The sequence below is a fragment of the Oxyura jamaicensis genome, chromosome 1 (genome assembly GCF_011077185.1).
Source record: "Oxyura jamaicensis isolate SHBP4307 breed ruddy duck chromosome 1, BPBGC_Ojam_1.0, whole genome shotgun sequence".
Lineage (NCBI taxonomy): Eukaryota > Metazoa > Chordata > Aves > Anseriformes > Anatidae > Oxyura > Oxyura jamaicensis.
This window is the reverse complement of record NC_048893.1, coordinates 76,949,662-76,965,829: the sequence shown is the minus strand read 5'-3', so window position 1 is coordinate 76,965,829 and position 16,168 is coordinate 76,949,662. Positions and strand designations below refer to the sequence as shown.

The 16,168-nt window shown below is 37.0% G+C and overlaps 1 protein-coding gene across 1 annotated transcript in view; it reads right to left on the bottom strand.

Annotated features, from left to right (window-relative positions):
• Positions 1 to 2,724: 2,724 nt before the first annotated feature.
• VWF (von Willebrand factor) overlaps positions 2,725 to 16,168 on the bottom strand; it is a 146,943-nt gene continuing 133,499 nt past the window's right edge. The window contains exons 48-53 of the mRNA XM_035315439.1: positions 14,198 to 14,314; positions 10,873 to 10,971; positions 10,039 to 10,167; positions 8,695 to 8,734; positions 5,138 to 5,235; positions 2,725 to 3,171 (exon numbers count right to left, since the gene is read on the bottom strand). Coding sequence (XP_035171330.1) covers positions 2,983 to 3,171; positions 5,138 to 5,235; positions 8,695 to 8,734; positions 10,039 to 10,167; positions 10,873 to 10,971; positions 14,198 to 14,314 — 672 coding nt within the window. The 3' untranslated portion in view covers positions 2,725 to 2,982. The remainder of the gene's footprint in view (positions 3,172 to 5,137; positions 5,236 to 8,694; positions 8,735 to 10,038; positions 10,168 to 10,872; positions 10,972 to 14,197; positions 14,315 to 16,168) is intronic.

Here is a 16,168-nt window from a genome sequence, read left to right as displayed (position 1 = left end):
ACTTTATAGATTTTTATTATTATTACTGTTATTAGTATTATAATTTCTCCTTTTTTTTTCTGTCTTATTAAACTGTACTTAGCCCATTAATTATTAACTTTTTTTTTATTCTCTCCCCGATCCCAATAGGGCTGGGGGTCGAGTGAGCAAACGGCTGTGCAGTGCCGTTGTGGCTTAACCCGGCAGGTGGCTAAGGACCACATAGCTGTTTGCCCACCCTCCCCTCCCCTGCAAGTGGTATGGGGGAGAGAATCAGGAGGAAAAAAGTGAAAGTTCATGGGTTGAGATAAAGACAGTTAAATAGGACAGAAAAGGAAGAGAAATAACAATGATGATTCTGTTAATAATGATAGAATGTATAAAGGAATTGATGTACAAGGCAACTGCTCATCACCTAGCAACCAATGCCCAGTCTGTCCAAAAGCAACAGTTCCGTCTGCCCCTCAGCCACCCACTCCATATTTACTGTTCAGTACGATGTCATATGGCATGGAATATCCCTTTGGCCAGTTTGGGTCAACTGTCCTGGTTCTGTCCCCTCCCAGCTTCTTGTGCACCCCCAGTCTCCTCAGTCACAGGGCTGTATAAAAAGCTGAGAAGTCCTTAATTGAGAGCAAGTACTAAACATCAGCATGTTGACATCCTAAATCCAAAACACAGCACCATACCAGCTACAAGGAGGAAATATAACTGTCTCCTAGCCAAAACCAGGACAGGTGCTTAGCTGCCTGCTGGGTTAAACCCCAACAGAGCTAGAAGTAATGGAAGCAAGAATGTTTTCCTATTTGTTGGACAGACTTTTAATTGAACACTGTCCATCCACTTTGCTGATGATGAAAATGCTAGTTATGTTCATCTGATTTTTCAATGGTTACAGAAAACTGTAGCCCCGTCTCTGCCCTGTGGATGTTCTTGTATGTCCTTCCCATGTGGATAAGCTGGTGCTTGGCTCATACAATTATCTAATTAGAAGGCCTGTCTGAAGCCATGAAGCCTTAGGCTGCAATCCTTTCAGCTTTTGCAAGCTAAGAAATGTCAGTCTGGGTCAAGGCACTAAATGAAAATGAAGGGGCAGCCCAGTGGTGGTAAGCAGAAGAGGACAACATTGCTTTTCACCCTTTATCTACTCCTTTTCTCTAGTCCTCTCTGATGTTACAGGCTGCTCTTTCAGCAGTTGCTTATTTGAAGCATCAGATGAATTTCCGTGCAGCTGATTACCTGGGGGACCCAAATCCATCTGTCAGGATGCTTAATATCTGGAGGCAGCTATAGTGATGGATAAAAACTGGTCACAGATCTACTGCAGTAAGTGGGGATGATGCTAATTATTATTTTTTTTTTTTTCCTCCCTGGGGTTATTGTGGATTTATGTGTTTGATCCCCTTTTTGATCCTACAGCAGAATAAACAGACATTCAAGAGCAATATAGGGTATCTTGAATTAATAATAAGGAAAGAAAGGGCCTGCATGCTATACGTATTCAGTCCACAGCTGAATGGTGAAAGAGGATAAACAGGAATATATATGGTTCCTCTCTAAAAGGAGTATAACTTGCCTATTCAGTTGAAAGTGTAGAGGGACTTTTTCAAAAGAGAATGCTTTCAAGTTGATGCTTCCAATGGCAAACACTCGTGCAGATAAGGAGGTGTTTTAACCCATTTAATCACATGACATTGGCATTCATGTGAAGAGAAATGGCTCTTCACCTCAAAACATTCTTCACAGTTATCAGTGAGGCAATGGTGGAAATGCTCTCTGAAATGCCTCCCATATCTATAGATGCAAACCTAAATACTGCACAGGGACAACCTGACTTCCTGACCTTTTCTGCTAGACTTCTCAGGAGCACTCTTACCCTTCAGGACTTCTATATAAACTTTTCATTATTTCAAGAAAGATTCTGCTAGAGCTAGATAAACTATAATTTTTCACCCATAGCCTATTTCCAAGCTTTACAGATTTCATCACAAAAGTTTGGAAAGTTTAGTGTTGACAACAACAACCATCTCCCAGCTGATTTATCATAAAGGTAACTAAATTCAACAAGAAGTTGGAATATTTCTTGTCTTGCAAAAAGATAAATGGAATAAACAGTTTTTTTTTTTCTTTTTTTTTTCTTTTTTTTTTTTTAATTAGTACTTCCCATTAACAGTGCTTGACTGACTCTAGATTCCACCAACAACCACCCTCTGGAAATTCTTTTCCCTTCTGTAGCCTGACCAGACCAAATGGAATTTAAATCCTAATAAATTTATCCCTGTCAGCAGTAAGTAAATTAGATCTGCCACTGTCAATTCCACTTTTGAAAGAACTCTAACTTTTTTAGCTAATGCAATAGTTGAAGTTCTGGCATCTGGAATAAGGAGAGATGAGCTTTCTCCTTAAGCTGGTCTGTAAAAGTGCTGTGGTAAATAGGTTAAAAGCTGTCTCAGCCCCATTTACAGATGCTGAGGTTTTGCATATAGTATACAACATATCCTTAGCACACAATTTCTTTGCATTCAACTTAAGGAGGAAAATTTATATAGACTGCAGAAATATTTGGTTGCCTGAGCCATAATCATTATTGTGTACCAAGAACTCTGACTGTAAAGCACCATATGCATTACATACATACAGCATGAAATTAAGGTCTGAAGTGGGGAATGAAATTACAAAGTCTCTGAAGTCAGTGCTAAAATCTTTGGGACATGTTCTTTAAGTAGAAGTAACTGTTTCCATTACCACGCCATTTTATTTTATTGATGAGGATAACTTTCCATGGTGAAGATGAAAGAACAATGCAATCTCAAATCTCTCTTCTATAAACCATACCAATACTGCTAGATTGTGCTAGTAAATTTTATTGTTTGTTATGCTGATACAATTAGTTAGTCAGAATTCTACTGAATAAAACTGTCTACAGAGAGGAAATGAGGCTTTCACTGTAAAGTTCTTCTATCATAAAGCTCAATATTAAACCACTGGGATCCTTCAAAATATTCACTCTGTACACTTCCGCAAATTGCATTCACACTGAGAGGCAGAAGGGATGTAATGTTGCACCACAGTGCCATTGGCACACCGGAGTGGGATCATGACTGTTGTTGTTAGAGTGGCTGTACAGCAGCTGCACACATCTTCCCATTTCCCCATCTGGACAGAGTATCTTGTATTGCTTCTACATTTGCCCTAGACAGAAAAAGAGATACTAAGTTTGAATAGTGCCAGAAACCCAGTGAAATCAAAATCTAGGTCTTCAAAACATCCATGGACTTCTTTGCATGGAGTTCAGTGTTCTGCTGCAAAACATGAACACAGAAACAGGTATCTGATTCCAGAGTGTGGTGTGCTAATCAAAGACTAGTGTCTCATGAACATAAGCATAGCAAAGAAGAGATGAAGGAACTGGTCACACACACACACAAAATGATGATATCCAGCATTATTGTGTTGGCTTCTAAGCACACACAAAATGGTAGTAAGAAACACTCTTCTCTTATCACCTCAGCCATATGGGATGTGCATTCAGAAAGTGTGTTAGTACAACTGCTGCAGTCCCTTCAATTTTTCAGTTGTTTCTGAAATGCATTTCTTGTTGTTCTGCATGCTAAGCATGTACACTGTTGTCCTCCTGCTTGATATTTGTTCTTCCATTGTTCTTCCTGTCTGATCATTTTCTGAATGTAGAACTTTTAGAACTAGCTGTCCATTACTTCGACATATGCTTTCATGATATAAAAACAAAGGACCTCACATCAAACTCTGTCAGAGTCCATCTGTTTTGTGGTTTTTCATTTTTATTTCTGAGATTAATACCAAATATATATGGTATTAATATATATACCATATATATATATATGTTTATATATATATGCAGAGCATTATCAGGAAGGAAGTTAGAAAAAAACATACTCGGTGCCAACCACAGCAGAAACATTTCATTTATTCAACATATAGCAAGACTCACAAAATAAAATCTCTACTCATGCAGGAGGAACTTCAGTACATATGACTTGATGGCTAAGAACCTGATTACCACTGATTTTTGTGGATAGGAAAAGAGGTTAAGTAAATATCTTCTTTTTCTTTTAATCATGGGTAAGTATTATTGTTCTTAAAGGTTCCATTCATATTAAGTCTTGCATAGAAAATGGAGGCCCTGCATCAATTACTGAAGAGAAAAGCCTGGGCATGGGTAATCCTAATAACCTGTCCCCATTCTTTTTTTTCCCACTACTCATGGTAAACTGGAAGATTCATTTTTCTTATGGCATCAGCTAAATATAATACTCAAGTAGCTGGGTGCAACACAACCTCTTGGTTTCCATCCATGTACATCATCATTAGGACTGCATACAAGGGTTGCATACAGTCCTTGTATGAAGCATGGTTATCTCAGAGCAGTTGTCTTGCTACGACCCAGTGAGGGAAGAAAATTTCCTTGTTGGTTCCCAGTCTCAGGGAGATGGAAATATCCAGAAGGGATGTTATGCTCGTGTCAAATGAAAGTTGCTATACAAGTTGTAAGGAGTGCTGGGCAGGAAAAATCCGTACCATTAAGCTTTTAATCCAATTTTGGAAATGAATAAGACATGCAGAATACAACAGCTTAGTGCTCTGGCCAACTGAGGAGTTATAGAGCTTACAGAGCACAAAAGTCAAGCCACAGCACTTGAATTTAAATGTCTGTTTAAAGCATCAGGCATCTAAATACCTAATTACACTCCTAAGCCTGCTTCAGAGCCTAAAGAAGGATATGTGTACCTAACTTTAGACTCAGATCTGAAAATCAGCTTTGGTTATACTAAGATGAAAATTCTCTACTGTGTAGAAAGTCCTGATTAAACTATTTCAGAGACATTCATTCCTGTTGGAAGCAAAGGAGTATGAACTAAGCCTTTGCATCTTAGATTACGTGCCTTCTTGCATGATTGCTTAAATACAGAAAATCCAGCATTACCAAATTACTTTAGGAAGTAAGTGTCAATTAGGTTTACACAGTTTGGGTGACTCAGTGAGGACAGAAACTGATGCTCTGTTTACTGAAGTGTAGCCATGGTGGAGCCAAAATGTCCCTTTGTGCAAGAGAGAAAATGGGCAAGGGAAGCAAGGCATGGTGTTGGGGTGGGTGTGTAGGAGTGCTTTTATTTTTTACCTCACAATGGGAAATAGGCACTTCCTTTTCAGCCACACATCCATTGATGTTCCGATATTGCAGTCTGGTACTTACTGGTCGACATTCCTCTTCCACACCTACCAAGTTAAAAGAAAAATGAAATTTAAAAAAAGGAAATAAAATAAAATAAAATAAAAATAAAAATAAAAATAAAAAAGCATTTGACAATGCTGGTAATTGCTTCTGTGTGAATGAATTGCTCTACATGGATAAAGCAGCTTCCTAAAATTCCACTGCAGAACAGCTTTTCCCTCATAGAATAATAAAGGTTGGAAAAGGCTTCAAAAATCATCCAGGCAACCATCCACAACCACCAATATTACCCACTAAACCATGTCCCTAAGCACCAGGTCGAACATTTTCTTAAACACCCCCAGGGATGGTGACTTCCTTGGCAACCCGTTCCAATGCCTGACTACTCTTCCTGAGACGAAATGTCTCCTAATTTCAAACCTGAACCTCCCCTGGAGCAACTTGAGACCATTCCCTCTTGTTTTATCACTCATTATCTGTGAGAAGAGGCCAACCCCCATATTTCTTTTCAGTTGACTGCTTTGTTTTAATGCTTCTTTGCAACGTAATGTCTGCTTTTTACTCCCTTTTGAAAGATTCTGCAATGCTACATTGGACAAGCCAAATGCAGAGGAAAATAATGAGGACAAACATAGGAACCCCAGTAACCTAATCAGAGAAACAGAGCATCTTGACCTGGCTACTCCTAAGAGTGTCACAAGAGACAGATCACATTCTCTCAGAATGATGCCCTTCAAGATGAGACAAAGGAAGCAGCTCTCCAGATAACCTTATAGACTGAGGTGGGTCACAGCCTACGGATGCGTGGGACTCATTATGGGATGTGAGGGAAGTACAGCTTGGGCTTCTATAAGACTCACTAGGGGATTTTTTAGGGAAGGAACCAGTGTTGGGGAAAGAGAGGAATCAGGGTGGACTGGGGAGGAACAATCATGGGAATACAGATGGATAAAGGCATAAAGGTGGGGTGGATGCATGTTAAACAGCTGCTTGTCCATACTTTTGTCTGACGTTGCCCTGCCCAACTTGGTCTCTGTAGTCTCTCCTATCTTATTAAACTCTATATCTAATTATGTCCTGGGTGATAGACTCTCTATTCTGTGTACATGTCTGTGTATGGGGTATATCCATATATATATATGGATTTTATACATATATAAATATGTATATTAAGTGCCAGCAACAGCACTTGGACCACAGGTCATAGGGCCCATGAGGACAGACAGGATGGGACAACAAAACAATTAGAGAACTACTATTCAAAAAAATCTAAGTTTGGGTCAACAGAAATTTTGTTACTGTCCTCAGCAAGCCATGAATTATTCTTACACTTGTTTTCCAATATTTTTTGATGTTTTGCTAGTAAGTTCCCTATGTGATATTTTTGTTTGTTTTGTCTCTCCTGTCTAATGAGAAATTCACACAAGAAGCAGTAGGTCTGAATTTGTTATGTGAGGAGCAGCATACATAGCTTTCAATAATTTTTCTGTGTGAATGTCATCACCAAATTTCCTGTATGCCTTGCTAAAGCTTCACATTTTATACATACACACACACACATATATACATATACTAAAAAAGAAAAAAAAAAAAAAAAAAAGCTTGAAAAGTGTTTCTGACTTCTGACTCTGCAATTGCCAAGGTACACCATACTAACAGAAACTGTCTTCTTTAACAACTTTTGCTCAAAGCCATATAAGGACTCTACAGAGCCTAAACCAGCCTAAACTGTGCTTTGAACTTGAGAGAATAAATTAATTGCCCAATTGTTTATGGTACTAAGGTGTCTGAAAGACAAGCTCTTTGAAGACCTGGGAAGGTGATGTAACCTACATCTAAGCATCTGTATCCATAAGAAACCGATTATTTTCTTATCTGAACTTTAAGATTAAATAAATGACTCTGGTTTTTCAGTAGCTTTGCCAGATCTTGGCATTCCCTGTGGTGTATGTAACAAACTGCATATTGCTACTGAGTGTCCTGGTTGAATTCCAGGTCTGAGAAAGATGTAATTAATGGGGAGATGTGAAGAATGTTTAGTGTCTAGAAGTGTCGGATTGATTCAAAACCACGTGTTAATCACTGTTCTTCCTTTCATACACAAATCAACTGATAACTCACAATTAGTTGACTGCATGCAATATGTTATCTTTTGCGTTGGATTCCTTTTTTTGTGAAGAAATCTGAATAGACAAGTGACCATGAACAGGACTGCACTATAACATGAGACTTCCGTTTTGAGCTATAGCCAAGCAAATGTCAACAGGAATGAGGATTTGAAGGGACATGCAATATGGACTCGGTTAGTAAAGTCCATTCATCCCCACATCTTTTAAATATTAAGATGCTTTTGAGAGTAGGTAATTTTCAGTATTCCTTCCTTGAAAACTAAATATAGACTAATGCTCTCTTAACTAAATTACCTATTTGAGTGGTATGATGACAGTCTATCTCAATTGCTTTCTGACTTGCATTTCTAAAGCCAGAACTCAGTGATTATGTAGACAAGCAATGGCTACAAACTCTGTAGGAGTTAACTTCTTTCATCAGGGGTATTATTACATCAGCAACTGTGGCAGTATGGTGATGAGCTGCTATACTGGGCATCTTTTATTTATTAGCACATGCATAGAGTAAAACAAGACGTAATGGAAGACAGGCAAAATGTTGATATTCTGACTATTCTGATATTTTCTTCTGAAAAAATCTTTTTTTTTTTTTTTTTTTTTAAACAAGCTACAGGTTTGGTGTTTTGTTTGTTGTTGTTCTGTATGCTTTCATTTGTTTTTTACTTACCAAGGAAAACCTGAGATATCTGTTCAAAAAAGCTTCAGAGACTTGTTTTAGAAATTGGAGCCCATCCTTCCTCATGTAAGGAAACCCCTTCTACACTCACAGACTGACTGACATCAGATTATCTACACAGCGATGAATGAAATTAGGAGTTGAAGGACTTACTCCTAAACTGCATAGTTTAAGATGCAGGCAAGCTGTTCAACAGGTATGAACCATTGATAAGCACCTGCCCCACCATTTTTTTTTTGTTATTACAATATCAAAACATTTATAATTACATTATTTTAACCATCTTCTTTTGCTAAACACATTTTAAATCCATTGTATATTCATGAAGTGGTTGCCTCACATATTCAGTATCACGTTACGTGACTTGTCAACCTGTGTGTGATACTGTTCCCATTCTTTTCAGATGAACAATTAAATATAATATTCATAATTCAATGTCTGCAAAACAGTATATACTAAAATGCATAGAGTATCTATTTCTTTCAAAGTGTTTGTGAATACTGCCAAAACACATGTTCTAGTGGAAAAAACATGATAGCGATACCCATATCAGAGGGGGTGACTTGTCCAATGGTTTATTTTGACAACATTGCTTACCCCTGTTTTATCAAAGTACATCTAATGTCAAACTTTGCTCCTTACCCAGTAGCTTACACTCCCTGCAATTTCTAAACAAGTCTTTTCGCTTATTTACTTACATGTGTCACAGCAGGTATTGCCAAGTTTTGCAATTTTCCCCTAAAACAATAAAAAATACTTCTATTTTGGCACAAGCAATAAACATTTGTCCTTCAGAAAGCCTATAAAAAGATGTTTGAAACAGTGTATTTAGGTAAAAAAACTGCATTTCTATACTATATACAAGTATAAGTCTACATTAGTAATCATAATTTCATTTAACCCATTTTAAGTTGTTGAACTTGTGATTACAATTGTTGAAAACTGATTGGAAATATTTGATGATTTTAACAAGTTCAACAATTTAAAATATTGCCTTTACCACAGTTTATAATAACAGCTTTTTAAAGTAAACATGCTGAATACAAATCAATTTGGTGGTGAATACGAATAAATTTTGGGGAACCAAAGTGATAAAACCCACAGCATTTAAATCTTCTGCTTATGGAAAAAAAAAAAAAAAAAAAGTTAAATGGTCCTACAATTTTTCTTTTTTTTTTCTTTGTTTGTTTGTTTGTTTGTTTGTTTACTTTGTTTGTTTTGGGGTGTGAGTAAAAAAAAAAAAAAAAAAAAAAAAAAAACAGATAATGGAAGCTTTATTCTTCCTGTACTTAATACATCAAGACCTCCCGCATTTGCTTGATGTGTATGTTGTATGTTGAGAGAGGCTTGGGCATGAGCTTTGTTAAATGTTTCCTACGTCCTGCCATGCATCCTGTCATGAAAATGGGACCAGGTGGATATAGTAGCAGTGTAGCTGTGTGATGCTTGATAAGCATCTAGGGCACCATGTGATACATCCCTTCCTGGAGTTCATAGCCTGCACTCTGTTCCTCAAAGACAGGTGGACAAGTTTAGTAGGGTTTTTAATATGACATTATACTAAATCACTGCAAACACAGAAGCTTGAGCTCTTCCCAGAACACAGGTAAAACTTCCTTTTTTCTAATATTTTAAGACGGTAGAGAAAAAAAATGCCTTAGTATTTCATACACATTACCATAGAAAAAAAGGGGCCAATTTGACTGTTTTCTCAATATGCATAATTATTAATGCAGTTTTTCTCTGGATACTGAACTGAAAACACTTTGAGAACCATTTTCTTGGTTTTGCTGCTTCACATGGAATAGAATTATTGCAATCTCAGCGTCTCTCCTGCAGCATAGCCCCACATAAAACCAGCATATATTTTAAAATAAGGAAAACTTGTGGTTTTCTGAATTTCAAAGAAAATTCAAATTCAGTTTATCCAGGTGCTGGGAAAGGGCTGGGGTTTTCCATCCCTAATACACATAAGGTACCTATATACAGAACCATAAACATGACAGTCTACTAGAAAGTCTAGGTCCCATTTCATTACTTACACCTTCAGCTAAACATCTTCTGGAATCAAATGGAGGACAGCCAGTGATTCTCCTTTCCCAGATAAATTCCCCTTTCTCATTTATTTTACAGGAGTGACTATCACAGCCGTCCTGAAGTGATCCATTTGGCTGTAAAGATTTAAGGGTTGTTAAATTTACACAAAAACACAGGACAGTAAGTTTTCAGGATACAGTACAACCTGACTATTCCTTTACTGATATTCAATTAATATAATATGGTGGTGAAGTTTAAAAAACATGGAAATCTTCAGTAAACATAATTGCTCAACAGAAATCTTCTGAAAATAATTGTTTACTTTTATAACAGCACTGATTACAGTTCAGTAATGATTGCCAAAACCTGACCTTTTTCAGTTCTTACCAGGGAAGAAATTTCCATTATCCACTTTCATTTAAAATTAGGTTTTGAATTTCCTGTAAGTAGCTGTTTGAGTTACTATTCCAGTTAAACTTCTTTAATAATATTCATGCTTGCAGATATATCTAGACTGTCCTTCTAGAATTTATGTGAAGTCTCCTTTTTTTCTTTTACAAACAACAAAAAAAGAACTTTCTTGACAAAACATTCTGGGATATAGAAGATAAGGCATTAGTAATACCATGCTGTCTAACCAAAAAAGAGAAACAAAATGCACTTTTCTTGGAGCCATCAGAAGTCTGGGTTACATTTATATAAAATATCTAAATATTTATATAAGCTACAAATAAATTAAAGAAAAGATAAATATTTATAAGTATTTTAAAATAGTTCATTATAAATTAATAAAATAAAATTAAAATAAAACGATAAAAGAACTAGTTCTTAAAATTAACCTGAAGGTATTGAAGCCTTCCATCTCTCAGTCTGATGCTACATGAAGTTGGCACACATTTTCCGCAGCAAGAGTCAGGGATTTCCTGCCTTCTGTAATTCTAGAATGTAAAGAAGTTCACATAGAAAATTTTCTGGGTTGGTTTTGTCTTAAGCATGCTTATTTCTAGAAGACTGTTCAGAGAGGAGGGAAATTCAGTGGACAAAGTGACAGCCAGCAAAATATTGAGAGTTGTTTTGCTTTGTTTGTTTTTTAATAGTAGGCCTATACGAGTTCAATCTAATTAATTCAGTACTTTTGTATTATAAAAACTGGAATTAATCCTTATAATAAATAGGGAGATAAGTTTATTTCCAAATACAAAGCCTCCTGTGTCCAATAAATTCAATATTCTTTGACTATAAATGTTGTAAGACAGGGTCCACTAAGCAAGAATTAGGAAGGGATAAAAACGTTATTTAAATTTTTAGAATGGCCTAGAGTTCACATTTGTGGTGGGTAGAAACTTCTCCATAAAGTTAATGAACTGCACAGTGAAACTTGGAAAGTGGTTTTAGAAGCTTAAATTAAGACAAAAGGGCCAGATAAACATTAAGCAGAGAGAGGGAAAGGGGAGAATGAAGCTGAGACGGAAAGTCTGAACTATGGATGGAAAGAGAAAATGGTCTGATAAAACACATCAGAGATTGTATAAAAGCATACAATGAAAAATGGGAGAAGGAAAGAAGAAAGAAAGAATGGAGCCTGACAAATGGTATAGGAAGGAAAAATGGTGACAGGGAAAGGAATATGAGAGAACAAGCAGCACTAGATGGAGAAGAAGAAAGGTACAGAATGGATAATAGGAAGAAAAAAAAAAAAAAAAAAAAAGAAAAAAAAAATGAGTACACTTGAAGTCTCCCACGACGTCCCTCCAGCTGCTACACATAACTAACAGCTGCTTATGATGAGTTGAACATATTAAAGACAACCAAACACTTTCTGTTTGAGTGAAGGCGTGCATGTTACCTCTATCTTTTTTTTTTTTTTTTAATAGAAAAAGAATTTGGGGAGGGTGGGGAGTTACTACTAAATCATTGGAAGAGAGCCTAGTTCATTTTTATTTAGGTGAACTTCCTCTGTTAGCCAAAATGTAAGCACCTAAAGCAGGTCATAAAATTACAGAAAACACATTGACCTCGATGAACAGAGAATGCTGCAATTGGCTGCTCTTCAACAACCAATGCATTTACTTTCATAGCTTTAGCATCCAGTAGAAAGCAGGTGCTCCTGAGTGAGTACATACTCTACCCCATGATTTTGTCCATTATGAAGGAATTTCTTTTAATCTCGGTATACCACAAAATCAGTCATTGAGACAGGAAAGATCCAAGTGAATCCTGCTGGCCTTGAGGGGATGAAGATATTACACATCTTATTTGATTTTGTTTTTCCTCAAGCTCCACAATTTCATTACAACGACTATAAAGGGATACATACACCTAGACCTGTAACCTCTCTTGAGTAGCTGTGCTTAATAAGTGCTTAATATCATTTTGCTTAATAAGCCCATCTAGAAATAGATCTTTCCTCAGTTGTTTATTTGTTTTTTGTTTAGTCTGTACATTTGAGTCAAGTGAGGAGAAGGGGCCATTTGGGAATTGTGTGGGTGGTGGAAGAAGCAAGAGTGGAATGTTTCCCCATTTGTTTTTACAGTGTATTTTATTGATTCCTCTACCTTTAATTTCCACAGCTGGCTTCCTGCATTGAAAAGCAAGAATTAATGTTTGTGCATGTTTGCATGGAAGCATATGTATGCACACAAATTTCTGGCCATTGATTCATTCTAGTGTATCTGGGGGCTTTTTTCATTGATCTGCGAGGTTATATTTTGAGAAAATGAGAAAGATGTGCAGCACCATGCTTAGCCATTTATTTTCCTTTCAGGAATATGTGTCTAAAATCCTGCCTTATAGGAGCAGTGATATTAGAGTCCATAACAACACCCAACTATTCCAGATTCACCCTTTTGTCATAGAGTGCATCTCTACTAGCAAAGAAATTGGGTCAAGGCCTGTTTTCTCACCCTGCAGACCAGTGGAACACATGTGCATGTCTAAATTGCCTTCTCCCCATAAAACAGACTGGCTTTTTCTATAGTTTCTGTTGGAAACAGTCCTTCGATTGTGCTAACCACTGACCTGTGGTTATATAATGCCTAGGCATTGTTTGTAAGACATGCAAGCTGAGGCACTGCTAAAGATTCATCAGCATAAGTGGTTGCAGGCCATAACTTGAGCCTACAGTCTTGCTCTATTTGGTTTGTTAGTGAGGATGAAACCACAGAAGCTTGACTTACTACCTTGTCCTTTCAGTTCTGCTTAAGTATTGAAAACCAGACTTCCCCAAAACTCTGCCCCCCTCTTTTGCAAGGACCCTGTCCTTCTCCTGGATATCAGCCAGGAATCTCATATGATCATGTTAGAGATGTGGCTCTTTGATGCAATAGCCACTGCTTGCACAGCCCCTGCATGTGTTTGAGCCCATTGGCATCCATTTATTATCCAGGAGAAGGCAGAAGAGGAGGGTGCATTTTCAGTTTTTCAGTGAAAATTATTTGCTGGTCTATGTTCTTTAGACAGGGGAAAACTAAGGCAGCCTCTGTAATTTGTTTAGCTCTCCCTCTTCTTGAGGTACTAGTGCTAAAGCAAAAAATACATGATTCAGCAAACTAGTTAGGCACTCCAGTCACACTGTTAGTCAGTGGAGTAAAAATAGGAGATATTTGCCCCTGGCTTTCCCAGACAAGATTATTCCTTGCACATGATGGAAGCAGCAGCAAAGACTTCAAAAAGACCAGTGGAACTGATGGGGACAATTACCTCAAATTACTTAAGTCATGGCTGGGGACCAGAAAGAAATATTACTGGGCTCAGCTGTTAGAAAATTTGGAAATAGTCATAGGAAAGTCCTAAAGCAGGGAAATCTGGCTGAGCTGCCAGTCCCAGGATGGACAGATAATATTGTAGCAGAAAGGATAGTTCCTGTTACCATTGATTTGCTAAACCTCATTTAGCCCCAAAGGTAAGTAGTCAAAAATGCACAAGAAAACTAGACCTTAGTACTATGAAAACTTGCCTTTTTCTATTCTGTGGATTCAGATCACATTTGATATATTTGATCTAATTCAGGGTAAGAAAAACAAAAGGTCATGATTTCTCAGAAAAACCTGAAGAAAGGGCAACAGGTCCCAGAGTTGTACACTACATAAACTGGTATATACAATGAAGAGCATGACCTTATCATCACACACTCTTAATTAGAACATCCAGACCACTTGTACTTACTGTTGGGCATGGTTCACAACTGAATTTTGTACACGTCAGGCTGTATCTCCGAGAAGACATTGACTGCAGGGAGCAGAGACACGTTGTACATTGATCCACCATCAGGCGTTTCCATGGCTGAAACATTAGAAACAGTTTGTAGCCACCAGTGACTGTCTCCTGAGTAAAACTCTAACAAATGAGCAATTTCATCTAGGTTAAGTGTCTTTCAACAAATCTTGTGCTTTAATTCTTCACAAGAGAAAAGAGAAAAACAACGTGCATCCACATTCCAGAGATACAAATTTTACATCCACAGTCCTTCAACAAGCAACACAGAAGGCTATTTTTAAAGTAAATAATTTAGAATTCCTTAATCTGCAAAATGGCATGTTTCTTACTTCCCTGCTTACAAAGCTAGCAAACAAGCAAGAGTCCTTGAAAGTGTCAAGGAAGGTTTTGTCACAAGATTTTGTCATGTGTTCGGTGGTTCCCACCAAGTTCATTTTTTCCAAATGTAGTGAATTGGTTTACCACCAAGATTTTTGTTGTTGTTGTTGTTGTTTTGTTTTTGTTTTTGTTTTTTTCTTGAGTGATCACAACCAACAGTTCATGGACAAAAATTACTTGTTATTGTTCTTATAAAAACACTGCTTAGAATCTCTGGAGGCCTAAAAGCTTAAAATCAACAAAGATACAAGGAGAGAGAGGGAAAAAGAAAAAAAAAAAAAAAAAAGAGAGAGAGAAAAGAAAAAAAAAAAAGTAACTGAACGGACTTGTTCAAAGTTATAAGAAAAACAATGGCTGTGCTGGACCCCCAGCACTTTGTTTCCTTGAACCCACCACCTTCTCAAAGCAAGCAAAAATGGCATTTAAAACACAGTGGAAAATGCCAAGATATTAGATGGGAAAGAACAGGATGTGAAGTTAACAGTAGGATTCCTAGTACTTAGAGGAATTCTAAATCCAAATTCTTCCTGCCTCACAAGTATACAGCCTTTCATTTGAACCTCAAAATACAAAGCCAGTATGGTTGTATGGAGTGCATTTAACATTTTCACACACACACATACACACACACAAAAAAAAAAATAATAAAGTAAACAGACACTGAATAGCACAAGATGATAAAAGCTTTGAGTAGTGCTTTGAATCCTAGTCAATGGACTATCACTGCTGACTTCACTGAGAAAAGGAATTTTCTATGCTTACACTATGAATATCCTCAAATTCCCTTTTTTCTTCCACACAAGTAAACATTCAAAATCAAGAAGCTGGCCAGAGTAACTGTGTAAAAGTATGGATTTATGGGTAGTTCTGAGCCAATACTCCCACATATACACTGAAGAACAAATGTTCTTAATAAAGAACATTAATAACATTCTTACACTGGACTCCAGCATAACAGATGCCTTCAGAGCACAGTGGGTTTCAATAAAGCACCAACAACAGAAATCACTCTCTTCTTAGCTTATGGAGGTCTAGAAAAAAGATTCTCCACAAATAATATGACATAGGTTGTAATAACAATGGGAAGGTCCTGATCTTTTAACAATTCAGCTCAAGACCTCAACACAGGACTCTTCACCTTTTTCAGTTTAATTTTTTATAGTGAATATTACGACATTTATCTGGAGAGTTAAAAGCCCTTGTTATATGGCATGAAGCCACACTCATAACATTTTCATATAGGAGATGGATAGATAGCAAATGTGATATGAAATATTAAACTCTTAGCATTGGAAAAAGTTTAGATATCTGTATAATAGTCCTAGTACAGAATACATGGCCTCAGAAGGCCATCCAATCTACTAGTATTGCTCTAATGGTTCGTAAATCTAAACACACAGAAGTGCACACACACACAAAAGCCTTGCAGATCAAGGAGATGTCCTCATCCTCGTGACATATTTCAAAGTATATTTGAATTTGTTCTGCTTACTATCTTAAACGTTTAATTCAGGCTCTCTAGAAGTAAATACTTATCACAGA